The 23,466-nt window shown below is 31.4% G+C and overlaps 2 protein-coding genes, 1 long non-coding RNA gene and 1 other non-coding gene across 4 annotated transcripts; 3 read left to right on the forward strand and 1 right to left on the reverse strand.

Annotated features, from left to right (window-relative positions):
• The first annotated feature begins 220 nt into the window (after positions 1-220).
• Positions 221-4,901, forward strand: LOC108339860 (chaperone protein dnaJ C76, chloroplastic). Its single transcript, XM_017577079.2, has 9 exons — positions 221-598; positions 800-928; positions 1,028-1,157; positions 1,394-1,514; positions 2,423-2,504; positions 2,963-3,016; positions 3,330-3,368; positions 4,087-4,183; positions 4,578-4,901. The coding sequence occupies exons 1-9, from the start codon at positions 365-367 to the stop codon at positions 4,703-4,705; spliced, it is 1,014 nt and encodes a 337-aa protein (XP_017432568.1). The 5' UTR covers positions 221-364; the 3' UTR covers positions 4,706-4,901.
• A 6,536-nt stretch (positions 4,902-11,437) lies between these two features.
• On the forward strand, positions 11,438-11,899 carry LOC128196461 (uncharacterized). Its single transcript, XR_008248762.1, has 3 exons — positions 11,438-11,588; positions 11,675-11,769; positions 11,869-11,899. It is a non-coding gene; the product is annotated as an uncharacterized LOC128196461 (long non-coding RNA).
• Positions 11,900-17,558: 5,659 nt separating this feature from the next.
• LOC108339762 (uncharacterized) lies at positions 17,559-18,708 on the reverse strand. Its single transcript, XM_017576964.2, has one exon. It carries the CDS (start codon positions 18,700-18,702, stop codon positions 17,902-17,904), a length of 801 nt encoding a protein of 266 aa, XP_017432453.1. The 5' UTR covers positions 18,703-18,708; the 3' UTR covers positions 17,559-17,901.
• A 4,159-nt stretch (positions 18,709-22,867) lies between these two features.
• LOC128196844 (small nucleolar RNA R71) lies at positions 22,868-22,970 on the forward strand. Its single transcript, XR_008249251.1, has one exon. It is a non-coding gene; the product is annotated as a small nucleolar RNA R71 (small nucleolar RNA).
• Positions 22,971-23,466: the final 496 nt, after the last annotated feature.

Genomic DNA, 23,466 nt, shown 5'->3' on the forward strand with positions numbered 1-23,466 from the left:
TAAGGAGGTGTGGAACACAAAACTGGCAACACGATACCACATGCGTGCACATGATGACACGTGCCTTTCTCACGTAAACCCGCTTGGATTCGTTTTTCACTCTCCTAGATTCATCTCAGGTTCCACCAAATTCTATGGATGTCATTGGTTGTCACATGCCACTTCAGCAACACCGCCTCTGATATTCTCAACCCAAATTTCTTCCTCCTTAAAAATTAGAACTTAAAATCTCCAATTATCAACAAAAAGAAAATATCAACAATTTATTAATTAATTTAATTTATCTTTTTATGTCATTTGATTTCTAGTTTCAACTCTTCAATCCAACTTTCATCTGGACAAGTTTCTCTTATTGGTCTTTTGAATGGCCAAGTTACTGTCTCCAGTGTACACAGAACCTCTCAAACTGAATAACCCATCGCAGAAATTTTGTTCCAGAAGCTCATGGGGGATGCTGCCAAAAACTGCAACCCACATGAACTCTGTGACGCACAATGGCAAACGAAAAGGGTGTGGCAGGGTAAGAGTTGCTGCTGAGGAAAAATCGTTTTCAACCAGTGACACTGTTGCAGATGACTACTATGCAGTTCTGGGTCTGGTAATGTATATCACACTTTCATCTTTCATCTGTTTTATTCTGCTAAAAATATAAATAATAGTGAAATGAATAAAAATATTCTTTTTGAGTTTTATATAGCTTTATCTAATATGATTTGTTATTAGTTGATAGAGCAAAAAATTTAATGATAATACATCGAAATTGGACTCAACTGATTGGTTGTTTGTTCCATTTCACCAGCTTCCAGATGCCACTCCTGCACAAATCAAGAAGGCCTACTACAATTGCATGAAAGCTTGCCATCCAGATTTGAGTGGCAATGATCCTGAGACAACCAACTTCTGCACGTTCATCAATGAAGTATATGGGGTGCGTTTCATTTGAATATTAGAAAGCTTAAATCTTGTGAAAACTGTTATTCAAGTTTGTTTTGTATATGTATATAGTAAACTGATAATTTCAGTGCAGGTGCTCAGTGATCCCATTCAGCGCATGATTTATGATGAAATTCATGGGTATTCTTTGACTTCCATTAACCCTTTTCTGGATCAGTCTAGTCCAAAGGATCATGTTTTTGTTGATGAATTCAGCTGCATAGGTACTGTTTCTCATTCTAGAAACTATAATGTTATCTTATATGTTCATATTGTTGTGCATTTGAAACTGTTATTAGTCTAGCAGGAGTTGGTAAAGCCAAAGAGACAATACTGACATCTAAAATTTGCAATGCTTCATGTGTTGATAGGCCAAGATGTTGCTTCATTTTATTTGTTAGATCCTCAACTAGAACAATTCCAAGGCATGTTGTGTAATTGTACTTGATATCCTTGACAGGCTGCAAAAATTGTGCCAATGTGGCCTGTGATGTGTTTGGAATAGAGGAAGAATTTGGGAGAGCCAGAGTGTACAGCCAATGCGGGAAACCTGACTTAGTTCAACAGGCTATTGATAGTTGGTATAATCCATAAGCATTATTTGCTCATATCACCCACTTTTTGTGTCCCTAGTTTCCATTAACATGATTAATTTTAAACACATTAGATGTTATTTAAACTGTAGTATTGTTTCAATGCAATTTATATTTGGGTTAAATATGATTTTAGTATCTAAAATTTGACGCAAAATTGGACTTCGTCTTTGTCTGAAACTTTGATACATTTTGGTCCTCAAACCTTAAAAATGAATGGATGTAGTCATTTTAACCTAATTACGTTAAATATTTTTAACATGTCAAACATGTTTCGTAAATTTAAGTTGTTTACACCGTTTGACACGTTCTCGCTTCAAATTCAGTTAGGAAATAGGTTTGATAAGTCAAAAAAGTTTAAAGTAATTGGACTAAAAGGACAATATCAATTCAGTTTTAAAGTTTGAGAATCAAAATATATCCAAGTTTCAAACAGGGATGAATTCTTAATTCGTGTCTGATAGATATGGTATTGTATACAAAAGAGTGAGAAAAGCAGACAATTGAAATAATTAGAGGTTATACCTGTAACAGACATATATAAGTTTTGTCTGTTCTGTTTTTTTTGGGAAAATTATTGGGAAGGGCTGAGAGAAAGTTCTCCCGGAATACCACAGTGGTATCTACTACAAACATACAATTGTGTTCTGGGCTATCTTTTCCTGTCACATTAATAAGGAAATAGTCAGTGTTCAATAAAGAAGTATATCTAGTGTATAGTTGAATATATCAGTTCTATAACATGGATTAAAACATATTTAACTCTTTAAATCTCCAGTTTTACCATGAAGTACTTGAGTTTTCAGACCAGTGCTATGACAAAAGCACTGCTTGTGAACTTACTAGGCTAATGGAGATTTCAGATAATAATTTAACAATAACTTTTTGTGTTTTAGCCCTGTTGACTGCATTCATTGGACATCAGCTGCACAACTATCGTTGCTTGAAGACGAAATGCGCCGTGTCGAAAGAGTCAATGTAAGAAAATTTACAAAGTCTGCTTCTTCTGGATCCTTTTGTCTTTGTAGTCTATATTCTTATTATATATTGTGGTTACTTCTTATTTTTCTTCTGTTAGATGGCTACTGATATATCAGAAACAGTTTTAACCAAGCAGCATATGGTTTTAAGTTTTCAAACCTTAATATTTCTTGATCGTTTCTGGTCAATTGTTTAAGCCTCAATTTACCTATGTGAATTTTGAAAAAAAAACAAACATGCAGTTTGTGTCTTATAGTAATGATCATGCTCTTTTTGTAAACTGAAAGTTTAATCTTTTAGATAACCCATGGGGTAAAACAAGGTAGCTCTTTTTATACAAAATGGTAATCCCATCACCAAATCCAAATGATTCAGGATTAGCAAAATATGTTCATGCTCTAGTTAAGCTTTTTGTGTACCATTAATCCATCTACTGAGCAGAGAAATATGAACAGGTTGCCCTGATGCTTTCAGGAATGGGATCAGCATCAACTGATGTTTTCAGAATGGTAAGAATAACTCTACTGGGTTATTTAAATGTTTAGAGATTTTCTTCCAAATTCTTGGTTTAAAATCAGGTTGAAATCATCATCTTCTTCATGCCCCACCTCATGGCTGATAATTTCCGACTTCTGAAACAATGGTTAAAAAAAGTCTTGAAAACATGGCTGAAGAAAGCATTTTTTCAGAATATTTCGTAGCAGAATTATTGATGAAAATCTTTTAATCACTATGCTTAAGATGGTAGTTTTTTAGCATATATATAATGTACTATTTGTGTATTTTTTTCCCTTAACACAATTTAAACATACTAAATGACAGGCAAGTTCGCGATGGGAAAAGAGGCAGGCAAAAGTCCTGGTAACAACTCACTCTCAATCACCTTCTTTTCATAGTTTAGTGGGGAATCACTTATTTGCATGCTGTTATTTGTATAGAAATTATCACTGATTTGTCCAGTTAACCTCTGGAAAGTGTAGGTTCTTGTGGTATTAAAAATCAAATTCTAGTAGAAAAATTACATTTTATAACAAACCTATTATAACGGACAAAAATTATCTATCATAATAGGGAGATATTATAACGTAGTTTTTTAAATCAGTTATAATATGAGACGCGGTGGCAAATTTGTAAATAAGTTTAAGACATATTATAACGTAGTTCTGAAAATCAGTTATAATATGAAAAGCGGTAGCAAACTTGTAAATAAGTTGAAAACCTATAACGTAAATTTTTGCTACGTTATAAAATGTGCAGACTTACTATATCGCCCAGAACTATATCCCCAGTAACTACGATATAAAATGTCATTTTTGTACGTTATAAAAAGTCATTTTTCCACTAGTGAAAGCAAAGTAACATTTTGATCACTGAAAAGCTGGCTGACATTAGTTTGCTCTCTTAAGAAATTTTCCTGACATTCATCTATTTCTTAAAAGATAGAAAGTGTCATTTGACGAAAGTATTTCACACCATCTGCAATGTCTCTTTCTCGGTAGAGAAAATTGTGATTCTTTGTTAGTTTCACACCATAAATATTCTTTTCTGAACAACTAGATATTGATGAGTGTTTTTGCAGGAACAAGCAAAATTGAGAATGATGAAGGAGAAAGGTTCTGCTGAAGCAGAAATATTCTGGAACAACCTTTGGGGCAAACAAAAAGACTTAAGTTCAGGTACTGGACATGAAATTACACAAGGTTTCTACACATATTATTGGATATTATATATAACTCTTATCTACCAATGCTTTCCTTATTCAGTTGTTTTGTTTCAGAACTTTATTTCAGCAATTCCTTATTAGTGGATGGAAATTTACAGCTTCTAACCTTACTAGCTAGTAGCTATTAACAACTTCACAATGTCAATCAATCAGAAAACTTTCTAGATGAAACATTAAAGTGGTTATTAAAAAGTTAAACATCTTTAACACTGGCAATCTATGATTTGATGACAGGTGAACATATAAATTAGTATTGAATTCCAATTAAATTCAATTTCTCAGTATTATTTGTGAAGGTTATACTGTTCATGACAGTTACAGTCTTGAAAATGTTAACCATTATGCAGAGGAGGAAATCAAAGAAAGGGCAAAGAGGGCTGCTGCTGCTGCTAGAAGATGGAGGGAATACTCAAGAAGGGGTGTTGATAAGCCTCCCACATTCAAACTTCCAGAAGCAGCTTCCACCAAGGAATAGTGACCATTATTTTCCTTATACCATCCATTCCCATGTAATTAATTCATCCATAGCATCTCAATGAATCTCATGAGTTTAATTCCCATTTAACAATTCCTCATTGTATATGCTGCAACACTAATTAAAGTAAAATTAGTACTAGTGGATGATTTATAGCAATACAAGGATAAAATAAAAGAAAGTTAAGTTCAAAGCAGTGATGCAATTCCTTTGTCTTGTCTGCTATTTCCATTTAAATTGCTACGTTCAGCATAACTAAATCAAACTAACGAGTGCAGTGAAAGGTATTGCTGAAATGAGTAACAAAACATGAGAAATGCAGAACATTGGCCTTAAATCCCACGGATATGGCAAGTTCACCTGAAAAGTAAGATGATCTTAGGAAAACCCTAAAAAACAGGAAATTTAGTTTTGGTAACCCATATGATCAAAGAAAGAAAAATAAAGAAGAGAGTTTATATTGCATAACAATATAAAGAATCAAATGATGATTGGGTGACAAGTGTTAATCATTGATATGCTGGAACAATCTTTGATGTTAAGGAACAACATAGATACTTTATGGAGATGGGAAGGTGATGTTTTGTTTTATCTAGGAGCAAGCAGTCATATCATAGAATATTGTTTGGATTAGAGTATTTATCGTAACGGTAGATATTTTGTTAAGGTTGATGGTGTCGTAAGGGTTGGAAACTCTTGTACTCTTTATCCTCTCAGTTTTTTTTAATAAATTTTCTAATATGAATAATTGATTATGTAATAAATTGTTATTAATATATTTTATTCTCTATACTTCAGTAGCCAAAATATATATATATATATATATATATATATATATATATATATATATATATAAAGATTGGGATTACAAGTGTGGTTATTTCTATTAAGCACTAGTCTAATGATTTTTGAAATCTCTCGTTACTCGTCGCTGGTCAGAGTAGATTATGAGGGGGTTGAAATAAAATAAAGTGAGATTATATGTAAATATTTTAAAATATAATACAAGTATTTAACAATCATATTTTCTCTAATTTTATTTCTTGTTCTTTTAATATAACTACCCAATTATAGTAGATAATTGCTATTAAATAGGTGACTCATAATCGCATCAAGCACACTATAAGTAGGTAGATAACTATATAATGTACAATCATTCATATGAAAAACATTCTAGAATAGTATTTTAAAATAAATAAAAAACTAACTATTACATAACATATTTATACTATAGATTTGGATGTAATATCAAATCTCAATTTACTCCTCTCATCCTTTTGCATTATTATATGTTTATGTGAAACACACAATCATAATAAGCGGATACCAAAACTACAACAAAATACACTGGATAAACTAGAGTAAGTTTAAATTATACTATTAGTTTTAAATACTAAATTTTAAGAATCAAACATCTTTTCACATTCCATACATCACACTTAATCATCAAAACCTAAAGAATATCACATATACAATAGTTTTCATGGCTATTTTATATACCGATCAATTTCTAATTCAACCTTTGGAGAACTAATATATTGAGTAGAATTTGAAACCTTACACTTGTCATAACTCACCCTTACTTATAATGATATAATGATCAAGCAACACTCCTCTCACAGGCTATGATAAGGTAAATTCTATATCTATGAGATTTAATCTCCAATCAAATCTATAGGTAAGAAACTCCTTCCACTCTCACAACTAAGTATCTTTCTCTCGTGAGTTCAATATTAGTAGAGTCAGGATAATTTTCTTTCAACTCCAATGTCAATGCACTTCACACATCACCACATATAGTAGTATTCCTACCTTAGGAATCACTCCCTTCTCATTCCATATAGTTCATATAAAATCACAAGTTCAACCTATCCTTAAGATAACATGTAACTCTTGTAGAGGTAGGATTAACTTTTAATTTGTGTCCCTCTACCACAGTACATTTAGAGTAAAATCTTGAGGTAGACACTTGACCAGAGGCTACAGTTGATCAAATTGTAGTTTTTAACTATTCCACACAAACACTTGACAAAAAGGAGTGTGTCGCTCTAGAATCATATAATACCCTCAAACACCTATTAGCTATTAAACACACACTAAGAATCAAATTACCTAATTTTGCGGATTTCGCTCTAGATAAGGCATAAACTCTTCTAGCTGCCTTTCTCTCCTAGATGTAGCATCTCAAAGAACTTCAGAATTGAGGACAATCTCTCCTCAAATGAGGTTCATGACTATAAAACATTGTACCCTTCTAACCTATTACTATTATGGATGAGAAGAAGATGTCCCACACATTTGGTTTAGTGGTATAGAGTAAGTCTTCTTCTTGTCTCCATCCTTGGGCATACTCACACAAGGACCTCTTATCGATACCTCAACATCCAACTTTCTTCCTTCAACTTCTCTATCATCCTTGTTTTCTCAACCATAGCCTAGAACTCCCTAGTGGTCATAGAAACAATCATCTCCTTTATCTCTTGTTTAGGACCATTTTTAAAGTTTTGCATTTTTGCATGTTCAAATTTCTTGGCATACTAAGCCATTGTCATTAATTCTTGCACCAATTACAGTCCAATTCTTTGGCATACCAAACACTATTAGGAAAATACTTTTCTAGAAGCTTAACTTTAAAATTGTTCTATATGATTAGTTTACCACTCTCTTCCATCATCATCTTCACACTTGCCTATCGATGCTCAGCTTCCCCAAATAACATATAGCTGGCATAAGATATTTTATTTTATTTAGGGCACTAATTTAAATTAAAAACCCTCTCAAGATCCTTCAACCATTGATCTCCCCCATCAAGACTCACCTTCCCCTCAAACTTCAAAAGAAATGCTTTAGGAAGTCTTCTAAACCCTAGGTATTTGAAGACACATGGTTTAGTGTTGGGTTTTCATGCAACAATCTAAGTATACCACCAAGTATACTAGGTAGTTTGTGATATAACAAAGGTCGTATCGACGGGGATTAGGTAGAAAACACTATGTTTTAACTACCTTGATCGTTAATGTAAAGTAGAGATTATTGTGATGTATAGAAAACATATTTGATTCGTGAAAATAGTGTGACATATATTTGCACAACTATAGGTTTCAAAGTTTAAAGAATCAAAGTCTATAGATTTACAAATAATTTCAAAAATTTCACTAGTGGCATTTTTGAAAATATTTGCATAATTATAGGCTTTAGTTCTTTAAATAATCGAAGTCTATTTATCTACTAAGGTTAAAATTACATTCCTACCAAAACTTTTCCATTTTCCTTATTGCATCACTTCTCCACTATAAGAGTCACTCTACTTCCTTCCTCGTCATCAAACGAGAATCATGTTGTCACTTTCATTGTCACTCCTCTACTCTTCTCCTTTTCCTTCCTTGTAGCCAACACGAAATGTGTCGTCGCGTCATCACTACGAGCCTCATTTTCCTTCCCATTAAAACTATTAGAGGTTCGTTCTCTTGTCTTGCTTTTTTTTGTGTTTTATAATAATTTCTTCTCAATCAAGTATTTTTTTTAATGTCTTTTATTTAATGTGTAGGAAGGAAAGATGGTGGTGATGACTCTATTTGTTGGTAAGAAACATGTAGAACCCGTGGTTTTAAAATAAAAAATATGTAAGGACAAAAAGAAATAGAAACAATAATTTTTTAAAAAAAATATATAAAGATAGACTTTGGTTAAAAAAACAAATATAAAATTAGAATAGACTTTGTTTATAAATCAAAACCTAAAATCTTAATTATTTTTCTCATCTAAATATATTTTAATTAAATAAATAAAATATAATTTCTAAAATAATCGGTGCAAAATTCTTAGCTAGTGATAAGATATAAAGTTGATGAAGTCAATGAGACTACAAAACAACACATATTTTGCGGGACTTGTTTCCTTTTCTGTATTCAAATTTTGAAACACTTCCGGCTTCACGTTTAGACAAGAAATATATATTGGTTTCTATTTTACCAAACAAATATCATCCTATTGAATGCAAAAAAGGTAATCTCTCAATAATTTGGTGGTACAGAATTTTCAAGCATTTTCTTCGTACTCAAAATTTTTACATCCCAATAATTGAAAATTTGAAAACAATCATTACACTGTATTTTAAAATTACATAATAATTTGATGTAGTGTTAACTAGAACTTTCAAACGGATTGGCTTAGTTTGGTTTAGTGAACAATTAAAAAATTTGTATTAGGTTAGTCTGATTGTTTTTTAGAAGACCATAATTATTTTAACTCGATATTCTTGGGTCAATATTTTGATCCATTCTAAAAAATTAAAAATTAAATTAAATTAAATTAAATTAAAAGATAATTAGAATAAAAATTTAAAATTTAAAATTTAATTAATGTTATTGAATTAAAATTTAATTTCAAGTTGTAACATCCCAAAAATACAGTGTAAAACCATATAATAGAATGATCACATATAATAATATTACAGCTCAGTTCTTACAAAAGATAGGACGTACGGTTAAGGCCGAACGACCTTACAAAAAGACTACTAAATTAAAAACGAACGTCATAACTATGCCCAACCATATATATATATATATATATATATATATATATATATATATATATATATATATATATGGTTGGACATAGTTAATTAAAAAAACTTAAACTATAGTTTATTTGTACTGTTTTAAACTTAAAAAACTTAAACTAATTTTACTTAAAACTAATTATACTTATTAATAGTTCAGTTTAAAAATACTGAACTGTTTTTATTCTAGTATAGTTAACCAGTTAACTGTGTTTCAGTTTCCCAATTCTTTTTCTCAATCACAATTTCTCTCAAAATTAGGTTTTCTTTTCCCTTTCTCCATCACAGTTTTCGCTTGCCGCCGTTGAAGGTTTTTGAAGGTTCGTTGCCGACTTGCTGTAGTCAAAGACTCGCCGTCCTCTCGTTACTTCCTGTTCGTCAAAGGTTCGCTCGCCGCCGTTGAAGGTTCTCAAAGGTTCGTTGCCGTTGAAGACTCTCTGTAGTCAAAGACTTGCCGTCGTCGAAGACTTGCCACTGTTGAAGGCTTTGCCGCACTCTGCCATCGCCAAACTGTTGTCGAAGACTCGCCCTCGTCAAAGGTGAGTTTACCAGGCTGCTGTGAACTTTTGGTGTGAACCCTAGTCGCATTGTTCGAAGTGATTTTCAGCATTTTTTTACCTTGGCATATTTGTGTCTTCGTTTAGCTTTTGACAGATGGAATCCATGCTCTCCCAATATTTTTTCTCTGTGTTGATTGTTACCATCTGGTATGACTGCTGTATGTAACCACTAAATTTTCATCTCGTAGCTACTGTTTTATTTAATTGAATGTTTGTTTTTTTATCTGTATGAGAATACAAGAAATGGTATGGTTGTGTCCCTGTTGGATCACGAGATAGAGAAAGTAGCCACAGAATCTGTGGGCATAATATACAAGACACGACCCTGCTGGATTCACATTGAGAGCTATCATAAACTGTGTTAGCATTACCTGTTTGGATATGAATTCCAAGCTGCAACGTGTGAGCATCTTTTGATGCAGATATGCATGAGTATTTTACTATTATAATAAATGGTCTAGGGAGTTTAATATGATGGGTTATGTTGTTTAGGAGATAAGCATATGATAAAATAGAGACAAAATAACAAATTGTTGCAGAAATACACTTATTCTCACCTCACGGTTCAAAGCTAAAACATGAATATTTTCAGCCGAGTATAAACAAAATGGTGTTAGTACATCTTTTTTTTGGACAAAATATTATGATTATTTATGTTCTAGATATGATAAATCAATAGGCATAACTTTACTAAACCTTTGAATTACCTTCCACTTATTTGCTGTTAGTTTTAACTTTGGTTGTGTTGTGTCAAAGTTAACATCCATGGTACATATGTTTTTTTTATCAGCATATATATATATATATATATATATATATATATATATATATATATATATATATATATATATTGGAACAATTGGGTGCCGCAACCTTTATACAAAAAATATTTACATTGTTTCTTGCTTTAGGTATCCAAAAGCATGATTAAAACCTCTATTTGATATCAAAATATCCCTATCTTATACTCATCTAGTCTATTCTTGATATATACATGAAAACAGATGGGAATACAAAATATTGAATTAAATCATTAATGTGCAGCATCAGTCTTTATGGTGTTGTTACCATCCCTTCAGATTGTGCATATTAACATATTAAAAACTAGCTCAATTTCAAAAATGAGTGTGGTAAGCTTTAAACAAAGTGAATCTCATTAAAGGTCATTTGATTATACACTGCAGCAACATATTGATCCAATTTAAAAATAGAAGTATTGAAAAAGAAATTAGATCGGCTAAATAAACCACTTTGAATCTAGTATGGCTAGTGAATTGAAATCAAAATTATTGTCATCTTTAAAAACACTTTATGAACAATACCAAGGTATTGAGGAGGGTTCTCAAAGTAGCCAACAAGAATCTCAACTAGATGATGATGATGATGATCCTCATGGCATGAGTTTCTACCTAAAAGCTACAGGACGTAGATTTGATTATATATCAGAGCTTGATAAATACTTGAGAGAGGATCTTGAACCTTATATGAAGTCAGTTGAGCTTGATATTTTACATTGGTGGAAAGTCAACTCGACTAGATTTCCTATCCTTGCCAACATGGCTCGAGAGTGTTAGCCATTCCTATCTCTACCTAGCATCAGAGTATGCATTCAGTACAGGAGGAAGAGTGGTTAGTCCTTATCGTAGTTGCCTAACGCCTAAAATAGTGGAAGTGCTTGTTTGCACACAAGATTGGTTAAAAGGAACACCTTTCTCTATACTTTTTGATGAGGATCCTAAAGAACTTGATAAATTTGAGCAAGGTAAGATTATATGACAAATTTATATACTTTTTAATTTATATTTTAAGTGTTAAAAAATTATGAAATATTTTATTTTATTTTTGTAGAGATAACCTCTCAAGATGAAGTGGGACCTTCAAGTGTTGCTATTAATTTGGATGATTGAAGTTTTGTCACAATTTGTTAGTTATCTAAAGTACATGTGCGTAAGATTATAACCTTAATGCTTTGTTTTTCATGTTGTTTTGTCTTGGAAACAGTACACAAATGCTCAATATTGTTTTTCAATGCTTTGCTACAGGATGATTCATACATTGAAAGCTACATAAGCACCATCGGAGTTGATTTTGTGAGTACAATATAACACCTTTTTAACTTGTCATTTCAAACTGTTGCTCAATTGATCTTGTGTTTTTGATTGGGAAAGCTCTACCATGTATTGACTACTGTTGATTAATATTACTATATATCCTAACTTTTTTTGTGCATGTTTTCATTCTACACAGTTTGGTTTGTATGTCTGTTCTGTAAGCTTCAAAGCTACACTGTTGATTGTGATTTTCTGTAGAATTATTTTTTTATTTCAGAGCTATGCTTTAAGAATGTTGTGGTCACAGTGAAGAACGAATTCATTTGATGAGTCTAGGTGCTTCAAAGAGACTTGCTTCAATAGTTGTAAATACCTCTTCTTTTTGCAACTATGGCTGCAAGGACTCCTTTTGTTAATTGAAATAGAGTTACTATTTGGGTACAGGGGAAGAGCTGGCCTTCTTGCCAGCTGTAATTCTGGGGGTAAGGGAAATAGATTGATAAAATTGTACCTCCATCTTTGATTTGGGCTGGTGTTTTGGGCAGGGTAGGGCTGATCAAATTAACTGGTTGTAAATTAAGTTAACCATAACTGAATATAACCTTTTTCATGTTATCTGGTTAACTGAAAACAGCTATAAAACGTCTGAGCTCATGTGTAAAGAGTTGTATTCAATATGATCACATAAAGGGCAATAATAACTATGCATATGGTTCTTCATTATCTACAATATGGTATTAATTATGAGGGGTAAATATAGAGTGAACTGAAATCGGTGAACTTGATTTAGCAGGGTGTCCCTTTACTATATGTTCCACTTGAGGCAATAATGTCTGAGTTCTATGGTAAAAGTGAACGTCTTCTAGGGAAAGTGTTTTCGCTTGCAAACAATCTTCTAAATGGTGCTATTATATTTCTGGATGAGGTAACAAAACGAGGAATGTTGATATAGAGTTGCTTTGTTTCACTTGTTGATTTTCTAGAAAACTACTTTATGTATTGTTTGTGTTTTTACATTTTTGGATACAGATTGATTCTTTTGTTGCTGCACGTGACAATGAAATGCATGAAGCTACACACAGAATATTGTTAGTCTTGTTGAGACAGGTTAATCTTGTTGGTTACTGCTTTATGATACATGTGATGGCGTGTTAATACCTTTTGTCTTTAGAAAAGGATTATGTGCTGGAGTTTTGAAGTTCTATTTTGTATTGAAGAGTTTATAAAGACTTATTTTCAGTTTGTAAATTTTATTTAGCATTATATTATATGTACTCGTCAAGATTGATTTATGATATGTTCTTTGATTTTTATTAATGATGCTCTTCTCATGTTTAATTTATAGGATGAAGTGCAGTTTTATTAATGCAATTTTACTAGTTAGTGTTGTAGTTGTTAGTGTTGTATAGTTAGTGTAGTTCTTGGTTAAAATTAGTATAATTCAGTTCAAAATTAGTATAGTTAGTAGTTCAGTTTATAGTGTAGTTTAGTACAGTTAAGTATAGTTCAGTTCAATACAGTTTAATAAAACAAAAGCAGTTCAGTTCAGTTTTTCTGAACTATTTTTTAGTGCAGTTTAGTTTTTCTGAACTAATTTTTAATTCAATACAGTTTTTAGTAGTGCAGTGCAGTTTAATTTGATTTGTCCACCCCTATATATATATATATATATATATATATATATATATATATATATATATATATATATATATATATATATATATATATATATATATATATATATATATATATATATATATATATATATATATTCTCATACTTTTATTTGAAGTGTACCTTAAGTAGAAAATTGTTACGTCAAAAAAGTGATAATGATTAAACAAATACTAAAAATAAGTGGAACCTGATGCATGCACACAGCCCATAGATTGTTTCTTCCTAACAAATCTTTTAAAGGATATATAAGGATTGTTTCTCAGTTATCAAATTGTATAGTTGAGCTTAAAGAATCTTCTCTAGAAGAATTTAGGATATGATACTAGAATATTCTTTCACCAACTACACAACATAATCATTGTCTTTATCCATACAATCGAAAAAACGTTTTTGCTGCTGACTAAACTTAATATAACAGCAACGGAAAAGCAACATTATAACACCACAACAATGTCTTTTGCACGTGAATCAACTCTTCCATTAGGGCTGTGAAAAACCGAATACAAAGTTGAATATAAAGTCAGATAAGATAAACAGATAATATTAAATTTGTAAATATATTTTAAATTTTAAATTATAATTTTAATATGATATTGTTTTGTTAAAATTTAATAATAACTTATATAATATCATAGTTTATTATAATAAATATTATTAAAAATATACATATCATTTTTTAAGTAAAAAATTCATTATAGTTATTTTATTTATTTAAATATAATAATTTCTTTTAATAAAAAATTAATTTAATATAAATTTGTAATAAGAAAATGTAATCAAATTAGCCAACCATTCAAATAAGTGAATGTGATTAATATGAGAAATTAAATTGTTAGATATAAATTTTATTATATTAAATTCAAAATATATTGAATTTATGAGGTTCAATAGAAATTCGCTTACCTTATAACAAAATTAGGCTTTTGATGTCTCGCGTTCAACATTGTAATACAAAAGAAGTCAATGTAAAGAAAATGACAGGAATCATTTTTGTAAATATATGTTGGATTTTAACGTTAGAATTTATAATTTTTGACGTCATATGATCATTAAACGTTGAAATTCTTAATTTACGACATCATATTGAAAAAATTTGATGAAAATATTTGACGCTAAGGTGAAAATGTACCCATATATGACATAGAATCCCTAATTTCAGACCTCAAGCTATAAGATATATGTTAGTGAATTCATTAAAACTTTAGGTGAGAGGGTGGAAATTTATTCATTTTATCTTTGCGAGCGAAACCTTTTTCTATGCACAACTTTTTGGAACGAAGCTTTCAGCGACTAGCTTATGTAATATTTCTTTCATTTTACACAAATACACGTTGATTAACTACTTTAAGTATGATTTTCTTTTGTTTTGATCAATTGGTTTCATGCACATGTATTCTTTGGAGTATAGGCGCATTCTCTTTTGTCTTTCAGTGGCGGCAACAAACCGATTTTTAAGGTTAGTTTCATTTTGGGTTTTTGATGAACTTTTGTTTTCGTTTTCGTTTTTTATGAGCTATAATTTGGTTGATACTGTTGATATTTTAAACTTGTTTGTTGTTCATGCACCATATACATCCAAACTTAGGATAAAACTGAGAGTATATTCAAATGAACTTCAAATGACCTGAAAATTTGTTCAAAGCACAAAAATAAAATATGAGAAATCCCCACAAAAAGTTTAAGTATGTGAAATATTTTTACAAAGTTAAAAAACACAAAAAATAAAATTGAAGAAAAATAGAAAATAGACTTTTTTTGAAAATATAGAAGGAACAACCTACTATGAGGGCTACCACGTGATTGAAAATATTTTTCTATCCGAAATAGATATATAATATTGTCAAATCTGTCAATTGAAGTAAAAGTTATGATAGTTTAAAGATATGCAACAACTGACTTTTGAAATAATTTTTAAACTTCAGACGAACCCGAGGTAAGGGCTTTTAATGTTTTTTCCTTGAAATAAGAGTTCCAAGGAGTGTTCAAAAAACTTTTCAACCAAAAATAATAATTATTCAGTATACACTATAACATCATTCACTATTACTTATAACACTACTACTAACATACATAGTAAGGATTGACAAAATGACAACTCTTTCTTCATTCCATTTTTTTTAGGTTTTTACTTGTGATAACTTTAGTTTATATTAGTTCATACAAATTTGAAAATGAGTTTTGAATATATGAAATGTCAAAATTAAGCTACATATGCTGGTTTTTTACTTTTCAAGTTTGGTAAGACTCTAAAAATTATTCATTTACAAAGGAGAAGAACGTCTCAAAATGCATTTTTGAACCTCATTTGATACATTTGACATCGAAAATGACTATTTTCAGACGTTAATTGACATCGACATTGGCCATTTCAAACGTCAATTAACATCAGAGTAATCATTTTTCAACGTCAACCAACGTATGAAAATGTTCATTTTTTATGTCAATTAACGTCTAAAAATAGTCATTTTTACGTTAATCAACATCTTCCACTATAACATCGATATTTTTACAAAGGCTAAAGATAAAAAAAATAACATACGTAAAAAGTTTTTTTTTTACAAGTACTCTTATATTGCATTATATACAAAGAATTCCCCAATTTATTAAGAACTAAACATGGTTTTAGATTCTCAATAAATTTATTTTAGTCATTTAAATTTAAATTGATTTTTTTATAAATTAAAAATAATATATTTTAGTCTCTTTATTCAAATATATTATATCTAAAACACTATGAAATACTTATATGTACTCATAATTTTATGATAGAAATAAGAAATTAAAATAGTTATATCGAATATTTGTAATTGATAATCATCTAAATGAAAATTCAATGGTGTTTATGATAAAAAGGACTATAGAAGATATTTTTAAGTTATATAAATTGGAATGATTAATTTTAAATTTAAAAGACTATAGAAAGGTGTTAAATTAATATATATATATATATATATATATATATATATATATATATATAAAATATTTAAACTATTTATTAGTTAGTGATTCTTCTTTTTAATATTTTAGGTAGGCTATTTGGTTTAGCAGAGACATTTAGACACATTTAAAGTCTAATAAATAATTTTAGTCAGCAGAAGATGATGTTCATATTGATAGGTTTTTATGCATAATTCATTGTTTTGAAAAGGAATCACTGCACAATTATGCTATTAGAGAACTGTAAGTCACCATCAATTGTTTTTGGTCAAAGGTTTGACATACATATCCAAAAGTTGAAGTTTCATTTCAACTTCTTCCAATTGACTCTTGTGTAATATATCAAGCTATTTTTAGAGAGATTTCATTACCAATTAATTATTTTCATTTAAGAATGTATCTAACTCAATTTGTATGATGGAACAATTTTGAACCTTGTTTTTACACAAGAAATAAATTTTGAACAAATTTACCAAAAAACAAATCACTTTGACCTTATAAAATGTTGAAAAATCTTTATTCATAAAGTTTGAATTTAATTATTTTTCAAATATTTTACCTTGCAATAATATCTTTTGTCCTAAAAGTGTCCCAATAGATTGACACATCAGAAGATGTTTTAACATATTAAAACATTTTCATTTTCTGGTCAGATTCTCTGTTTTCTTTGTGTCTCATCCACTTGAACTCCTCCATTCTTGTTATTCACTAAACAACATTTTTTAAGTCACATGGGTTGGTTTAACCCTCGTGTCAACTACACCAATTGCATTGCTCAATTATTGAGAACACAAGACAAATCAATGAAAAGTATGTTTTTGCAATTGCAGCTTCTGAAAAGCACTTCCAATAAACTAATCAAGATTCTCAAAGAAAGAAACAAATCATCCTATGAAGATGCCAAATTCAACCAATAACCAAGGCTTACGCCACAATCCATAAGTATCTCTCTCACAAATCAATTTTGCGTTGAGATCGATCAATAAGACAGAGACAACAACATCAAACAAAGCCTTAACCTTAACCTTAGAGAAAGAATGAAAAACAAAATTGGCTACAACAAAAATATTGTAAAATATGTACATCTTTTATTACAGCTAGAAGCCAATATGCACTATCTACAATCACTGATTTGCTGACCCATGATGAAATCTTTTAGCTTTTTTTTTTTTCTGTTCTTCTTCTGCTAAATATCATGTATTGACAGAATGTAGATGCAGCAATTTTCAAGGCTTTTTTCTGTGTTGTTCTTGGATCAGAACTCGAATTTTATCTCAGTAATGCAGACAATGTTAACTTTTTGTTAAAGTCAACATAAGCAACTCAGATAAAATTCTAATTCTGATAAAAAAAGTAAGATGAAGAAAAAATATCAGAACATCAGAAACTGCATCTAAATGCTGTTCATTCTCATCTTACAATGGATGCAACTGTGTGAGCCCAGAACCTAAGATTATCTTTCATGTCAATTTCATTACCCCTAGCTGGTACCCTCCAATTCAGCAAAGGATTTTTCATCTCCCTTTGATCTAAAACATCCCAAGCCTCAGACAAATAAGGCATGTTGTCAGAAACCACACTTTCATCATCACCTTGCCCTTCATCTTCATCTCTTCCTAACCTTTGCAAGCCAGGTATCAGAGAAACCAGTTTTGAATCCTTGTCCTCTTCAGAAAACACAAACCCCAAATCCATAAACCCTTTTAGCTCCTTAAACTCAAGCTCAGATAGGCTCCTGCTGGTTCTCTCTCTCCTGAGCCTTCTTCCATGACCAAACCCCTTTTGTTTTCTCTTAAAGTTTACACCTTCCTTTTCATGGCTTCCACTAGAGAATTCCATGATTTCCCTCTCAGAAGGGATTGTCCTCAGCCTTCTGAGGGTAAGCACAGAATTTGGTGAAGGAGAATCACACAAAATACTTGATGAGGAGTCCAAGTTTTGATCACTGTAGGATCTAACTTCAAGGGTTGGAGTTGGAACCAGTGAAAGCTTTGCATCAGGAGGAAGCACTTCCTCCACCTTGTTGCTGTGAGAGATTGAAGGGGTTTTGTTGGAGAGAATCGAAGCCTCGAACCAGAAGGAATCAAACAATCTCAGAACTTGTTCTGCAGCAGCCATTGTTACTGTGTCACAAATTGAATGGCTTAAATTGAAATTAGATTCTGCAGCGATATGCTGAGAAGGTTGGAGATAAGAAGAAAACGTGTCCATATGTTATGTGGTTCTGATATATTTATATTCAAAGTGGTATTTCTTAATTGCCACTGCCTCTATCTATTCCTTTGTTTTATTCTCATTTTATTCGAATATGCAGTTTGGGAAATTTCATGAAACTTTCCCCTTATGCTTGTCTTGTTCTAAGAAAAGGGTCAAATTAATATATCACATTGTGATTGTGAAAAGCATTTGCCAATTAACTATTTTTTTTTTTAACTGATATGGCTGAAATTTTTTAATATGAAATTATGTTAGAAGTTTCTAGTGAACGATATTAATTAGGAGTTCGATCTGTTTGAATTGTTTGAGTGCCAGTTAAGATGATGGTGAAGAAACTTTTGATATTTAATATAATAAATAAATGATATAATTTCTTTTACACAGAAAATAAATTATCAAATAAATGTGGTTATCTTTCTTCTGTGGATTTATTAATTAAAATGAGATGGTTGTTCTAAACTTTATTTTATGTGCCAGAAGGTAAAAACAGTGAAAGTTACCCAACCAAGGACAAGAAGAAGACATATCTAATAAATTTTTATCTCGTATAAAAATGGAAATTGAATATATGTTACAAGTACGGAAGAAAATAAAATCTTTTTGAAATCTTTAATTACATAAAGAAAGATAAAATAGAAAATCTTCATTATTTTATTAAGGTAGCAAAATGAATAGAATTTATTAATTTATAGGAAACATCCTTAAAAGATAAATTACAAGAAATGAAAGGAGAAGTATTTTAAAAAGTGAATTTAAAGTATTTACCTAGTATTGTTAATAAAGTTATACGATTTTTTTTATATAAAATCCGACTTTACAAAATTATAAAAAATTAAATGTAAAATATAAACATAATTATCTATTAAAAAAAATTATTAGAATTATGATATAACCCACGTATATTGTAAAATATTATAAAGTTTTCTAAATTTTTAATTTCTCACTTTTTCTCGTTAATGAAAAACTTTTTCTTGCTTTTTAAATCATTTTCAGAAAAAAAAAGGTTATAGAAACTGCCATCAGCACTGATTAATAAAGCAAGTTATTGAATGAGTACTACAAAATTATTCAATCAGTAAATATAACTTGGTTTATGTTTTAACCCAATAAAGAACAAAAATAGTATATAGAACTTGATGTAAAATAATATTTTATCATGATAATTGTAAGAAGAGAGGATTCAATAAATTTAAATTAAAATAAGAGTGATATATAAATGAAAAGTTTTACAAGTCTCGTTCCATTATATGATTTTAACTATATATTTTCAAATTTTTTTACTATTTTTTTTTCTCCTCCTTCTCTCTAGATTCTTTCAATATGATTTCATCTGTTCAACAATCAGCCCATGCCTAAGCAATCTGGGAGTCAATAACTTTCTATTTCACCGATCGGTTTCGTGTGTAGAGTTGGTAAGTTTCGTTTCCTTGAGTCTTGTGCAATTATAAAACTCTTTGGCACATGCAAACAACAATTTGGGTTGCATGTGTTTATCAGTTTTCTTTTCTCAATTCTGATTTCGTTCTTGGTCCTTTGGTTGGTCTTTTCTCATAAATCAGTGAGCTATAGGTGTTCTTAGGATTTTCTGGAGGTATGAGCAAATTTCTGGAAGGGTAGAAGCTTTTTGTTCGGTTAAGAGGTAAGGAAAGTTAGTTAATTTAATTGATTGGTTAATGATGTATGAAAATGTTGTTTGATGGTTTTGCATGTATATGAAATTGGATTTTTGTGTTATCGGTATTGTTTGTATGGATTGTCAAAAACTTTATGTTATCATGTTGATTTCTTCTACAAAGTTCTTGGTTACAGTGTCGAGTGAATTGTGAGGAAGTGGAGTAATGAAATGGGAATTTGGGGTCAGAAGTTTAACTGGTCGGTTGGGAGAAGAGAAAGTTGATGACCGTTCGACCTTACTCTTATGTCCGATCTTAGTTGTGTTCAGCTTTTGTGGAAGCTGTCTCAGTACACTCAGATATTCAACTTCTGGGTCACAATCAATCAGATTCAAGAACAACTCATATATAATCATAACACAAGTTCTAAAACTCAGATTTTGCAATAACAATCTCACAATCATGCCAGTTATCATGGACATAATTCAAAATTCAAATTCAAACTTCAAACACACATTTCTCAAACAAATCATTGCAGAAACATAAATCAATCCACACAACCAACAGATTTAGATTCAATCCACACAACCAAAAGATTCAGATTCAATCCACACAACCAAAAGAACTGAAAACATAAATAGATAGAGTTAGAAAGCTGGGTTGCCTCCCAGTAAGCGCTTGTTTAACGTCTTTAGCTTGACACCTGTTAAGCTCATGGTGGATTTTTGATTTTGGTGAGCTTCTTTCCTCTGTTCCACCAACAACCCTTCCACTGTTTTCTAGATATCTTTCTGGTTACCCTGGAGTAAGGAGCTTCAACTTCAAATCTTCCGTCTTTGGTTTTGCTTTTGAAAACCCACAACTTATCTTTCAGTATAATTGGCTCTCCTAATCTGGGCTCCTTGCTTTGCATCAACAACTGGTGGTCATCTGATTTATCACTTACACACATGATTTCATTTGCAGCTTCAGGAATTGCCTTTTCTTCATTACACTGCTGCACATCATCAAATGCATTAAAAATTACCTCCTCATCTTTGTCTTTCAGTTTCAGCGTTCCATCATCCATATTAATGACGACTTTTGTTGTCTTCATGAATGGTCGTCCCAGAATGAGAGGTACTTCTTTGTCTTCCTCCATTTCCATGATGACAAAATCTGCAGGGAATATCAATTTGTCTACCTTTATGAGCACATCCTCTACCACTCCATAAGGATACTTGATTGATCGATCTGCCAATTGTAGAGTCATGCGTGTAGATTTCATCTCCAGATCCCCAATTTTCTCAAACATAGAAAGGGGCATCAGATTTATGCTGGCTCCCAGATCAATTAGAGCCTTTCCAACCGCCAGTTTACCAATGGTACATGGAATTGTAAAACTACCTGGATCTTTAAACTTTGGTGGAAGCAACTTCTGAATGATAGCACTGCACTGGCCCTGTACTTCTATAGTTTCTTCCTCAATATACTTTTTCTTCTTCGTGAGCACATCTTTCATGAATTTCGAATAAGCAGGTATTTGTTTCAGTGCTTCTGAGAAGGGCATCTTGATTTCCAACTTCTTGAAAATATCAATGAAACTCCTGAACTGTTTTTCCTTCTCGTTTCTAGATAGAACCTTTGGATATGGAAGAGGCTTCTCATACATCTGTTCTTTCTTTTTCTCTCCCTCTCTCGCTTTTTCACTTTCTCTATCCTCTTTCTCTTCTTCTTCATCTCCCTCTTTACTCATCTCATCTTTTTCTTCACTCATTTTTTTCTCAAATTCTCTTTCTTTCAGAATTCTTCCTGACCTTGTAGTAATAAGATTGCATTCTTCGTTTGGATTTACTTCAGTGTTTGCCCCAAAATCTTTCTCTGGTTTTTCTTCCAACTTCTTAGCTAATTGACCCACCTGAATCTCCAAATTCCTAAGTGAGGCTTCTGTACTTTTATGGTTGGAAATTGATACCTGCATAAACTGCTGAAGAGTTTCTTCAAGTTTTGAAGTTCTGTCTGTCAGAGTAGGTTGTTGCTGAAAGTTTTGTGGAGGTGGTCTGTTGAAAGGAACAGCTTGTCCCATACTCGGATGAGGTCTCCATCCTTGATTAAAACTCTGACGTTGATCATAATTCATCTGAAGACCTTGATTTCCCATATAATGTACTTCTTCATGAGACATGCTTTGCACTACACATTGACCATTATTATGATTTCCTCCGCATAATTCACAACTTTGAACCATCTGATGTTGAGTTTGAGAAACATTCTGCAGTTCTTTAGGTAGCTGAGATAACTTCTTCATTAATGTCTCAAGTTGCTGAGTCATAATCTTGTTCTGAGCTAGTAAAGCATCTTGAGATTGAAGCTGAAGAACACCTTTTTGTTGAAATTGAGCTCTCTCACTCTGAACTTCATTATCATTTGCAGCCATGTTTTCAATCAGTTCATGTGCTTCTTCAGGCGTCTTCCATCTGATACTACCTCCAGCTGATGCATCTAACATTAACTTTGTTTGGGATTTCAGTCCTCCAAGAAACAGATTTAACATTGTAGGCTCATCAAATCCATGAGTAGGGGTTTTTCTCAGTAGGCCTTTGAATCTATCCCATGCTTGACCTAGAGTTTCATCAGCATCCTGTTGAAAAGACGAGATCTCCTGCTTTCCCTTATTGACTTTGGACTGAGGGAAGAACTTGTTCAGGAATTTTGCAACTACATCATCCCAGACTGTCAAACTATTCTCTGGAAAAGAATTCAGCCACATTTTTGCATTACCAACCAATGAGAATGGAAATAAGCTGAGTCGAATTGCTTCATCTGGAACCTGATGAATCCTCACTGTATTACAAATCTCCATGAAAGTAGCCAAGTGAGTGTATGGATTCTCGTGGGATAATCCATGAAACTGATTGTTCTGAACCAGATGAATAAGAGCTGGCTTCATCTCCATGTTAGCAGCATTCACCACTGGTCTTGCAATACTGTTAAAGTGCAGAGGTCCTGAGAAAGTATTATAATCTGCAAGAGTACGTCTTCCTTGACCAGAACCTTCTCCAGTGCGATTATCTTCCATTTCTTCTTTGTCTTGACCAGATGAAAAGTCCAGAATTTCTTAGAAATAGCAGAGGATTCTCTGGATTCTCTACTTTGTCTCCTTCTT

The sequence above is a fragment of the Vigna angularis genome, chromosome 5 (assembly GCF_016808095.1).
Source record: "Vigna angularis cultivar LongXiaoDou No.4 chromosome 5, ASM1680809v1, whole genome shotgun sequence".
Lineage (NCBI taxonomy): Eukaryota > Viridiplantae > Streptophyta > Magnoliopsida > Fabales > Fabaceae > Vigna > Vigna angularis.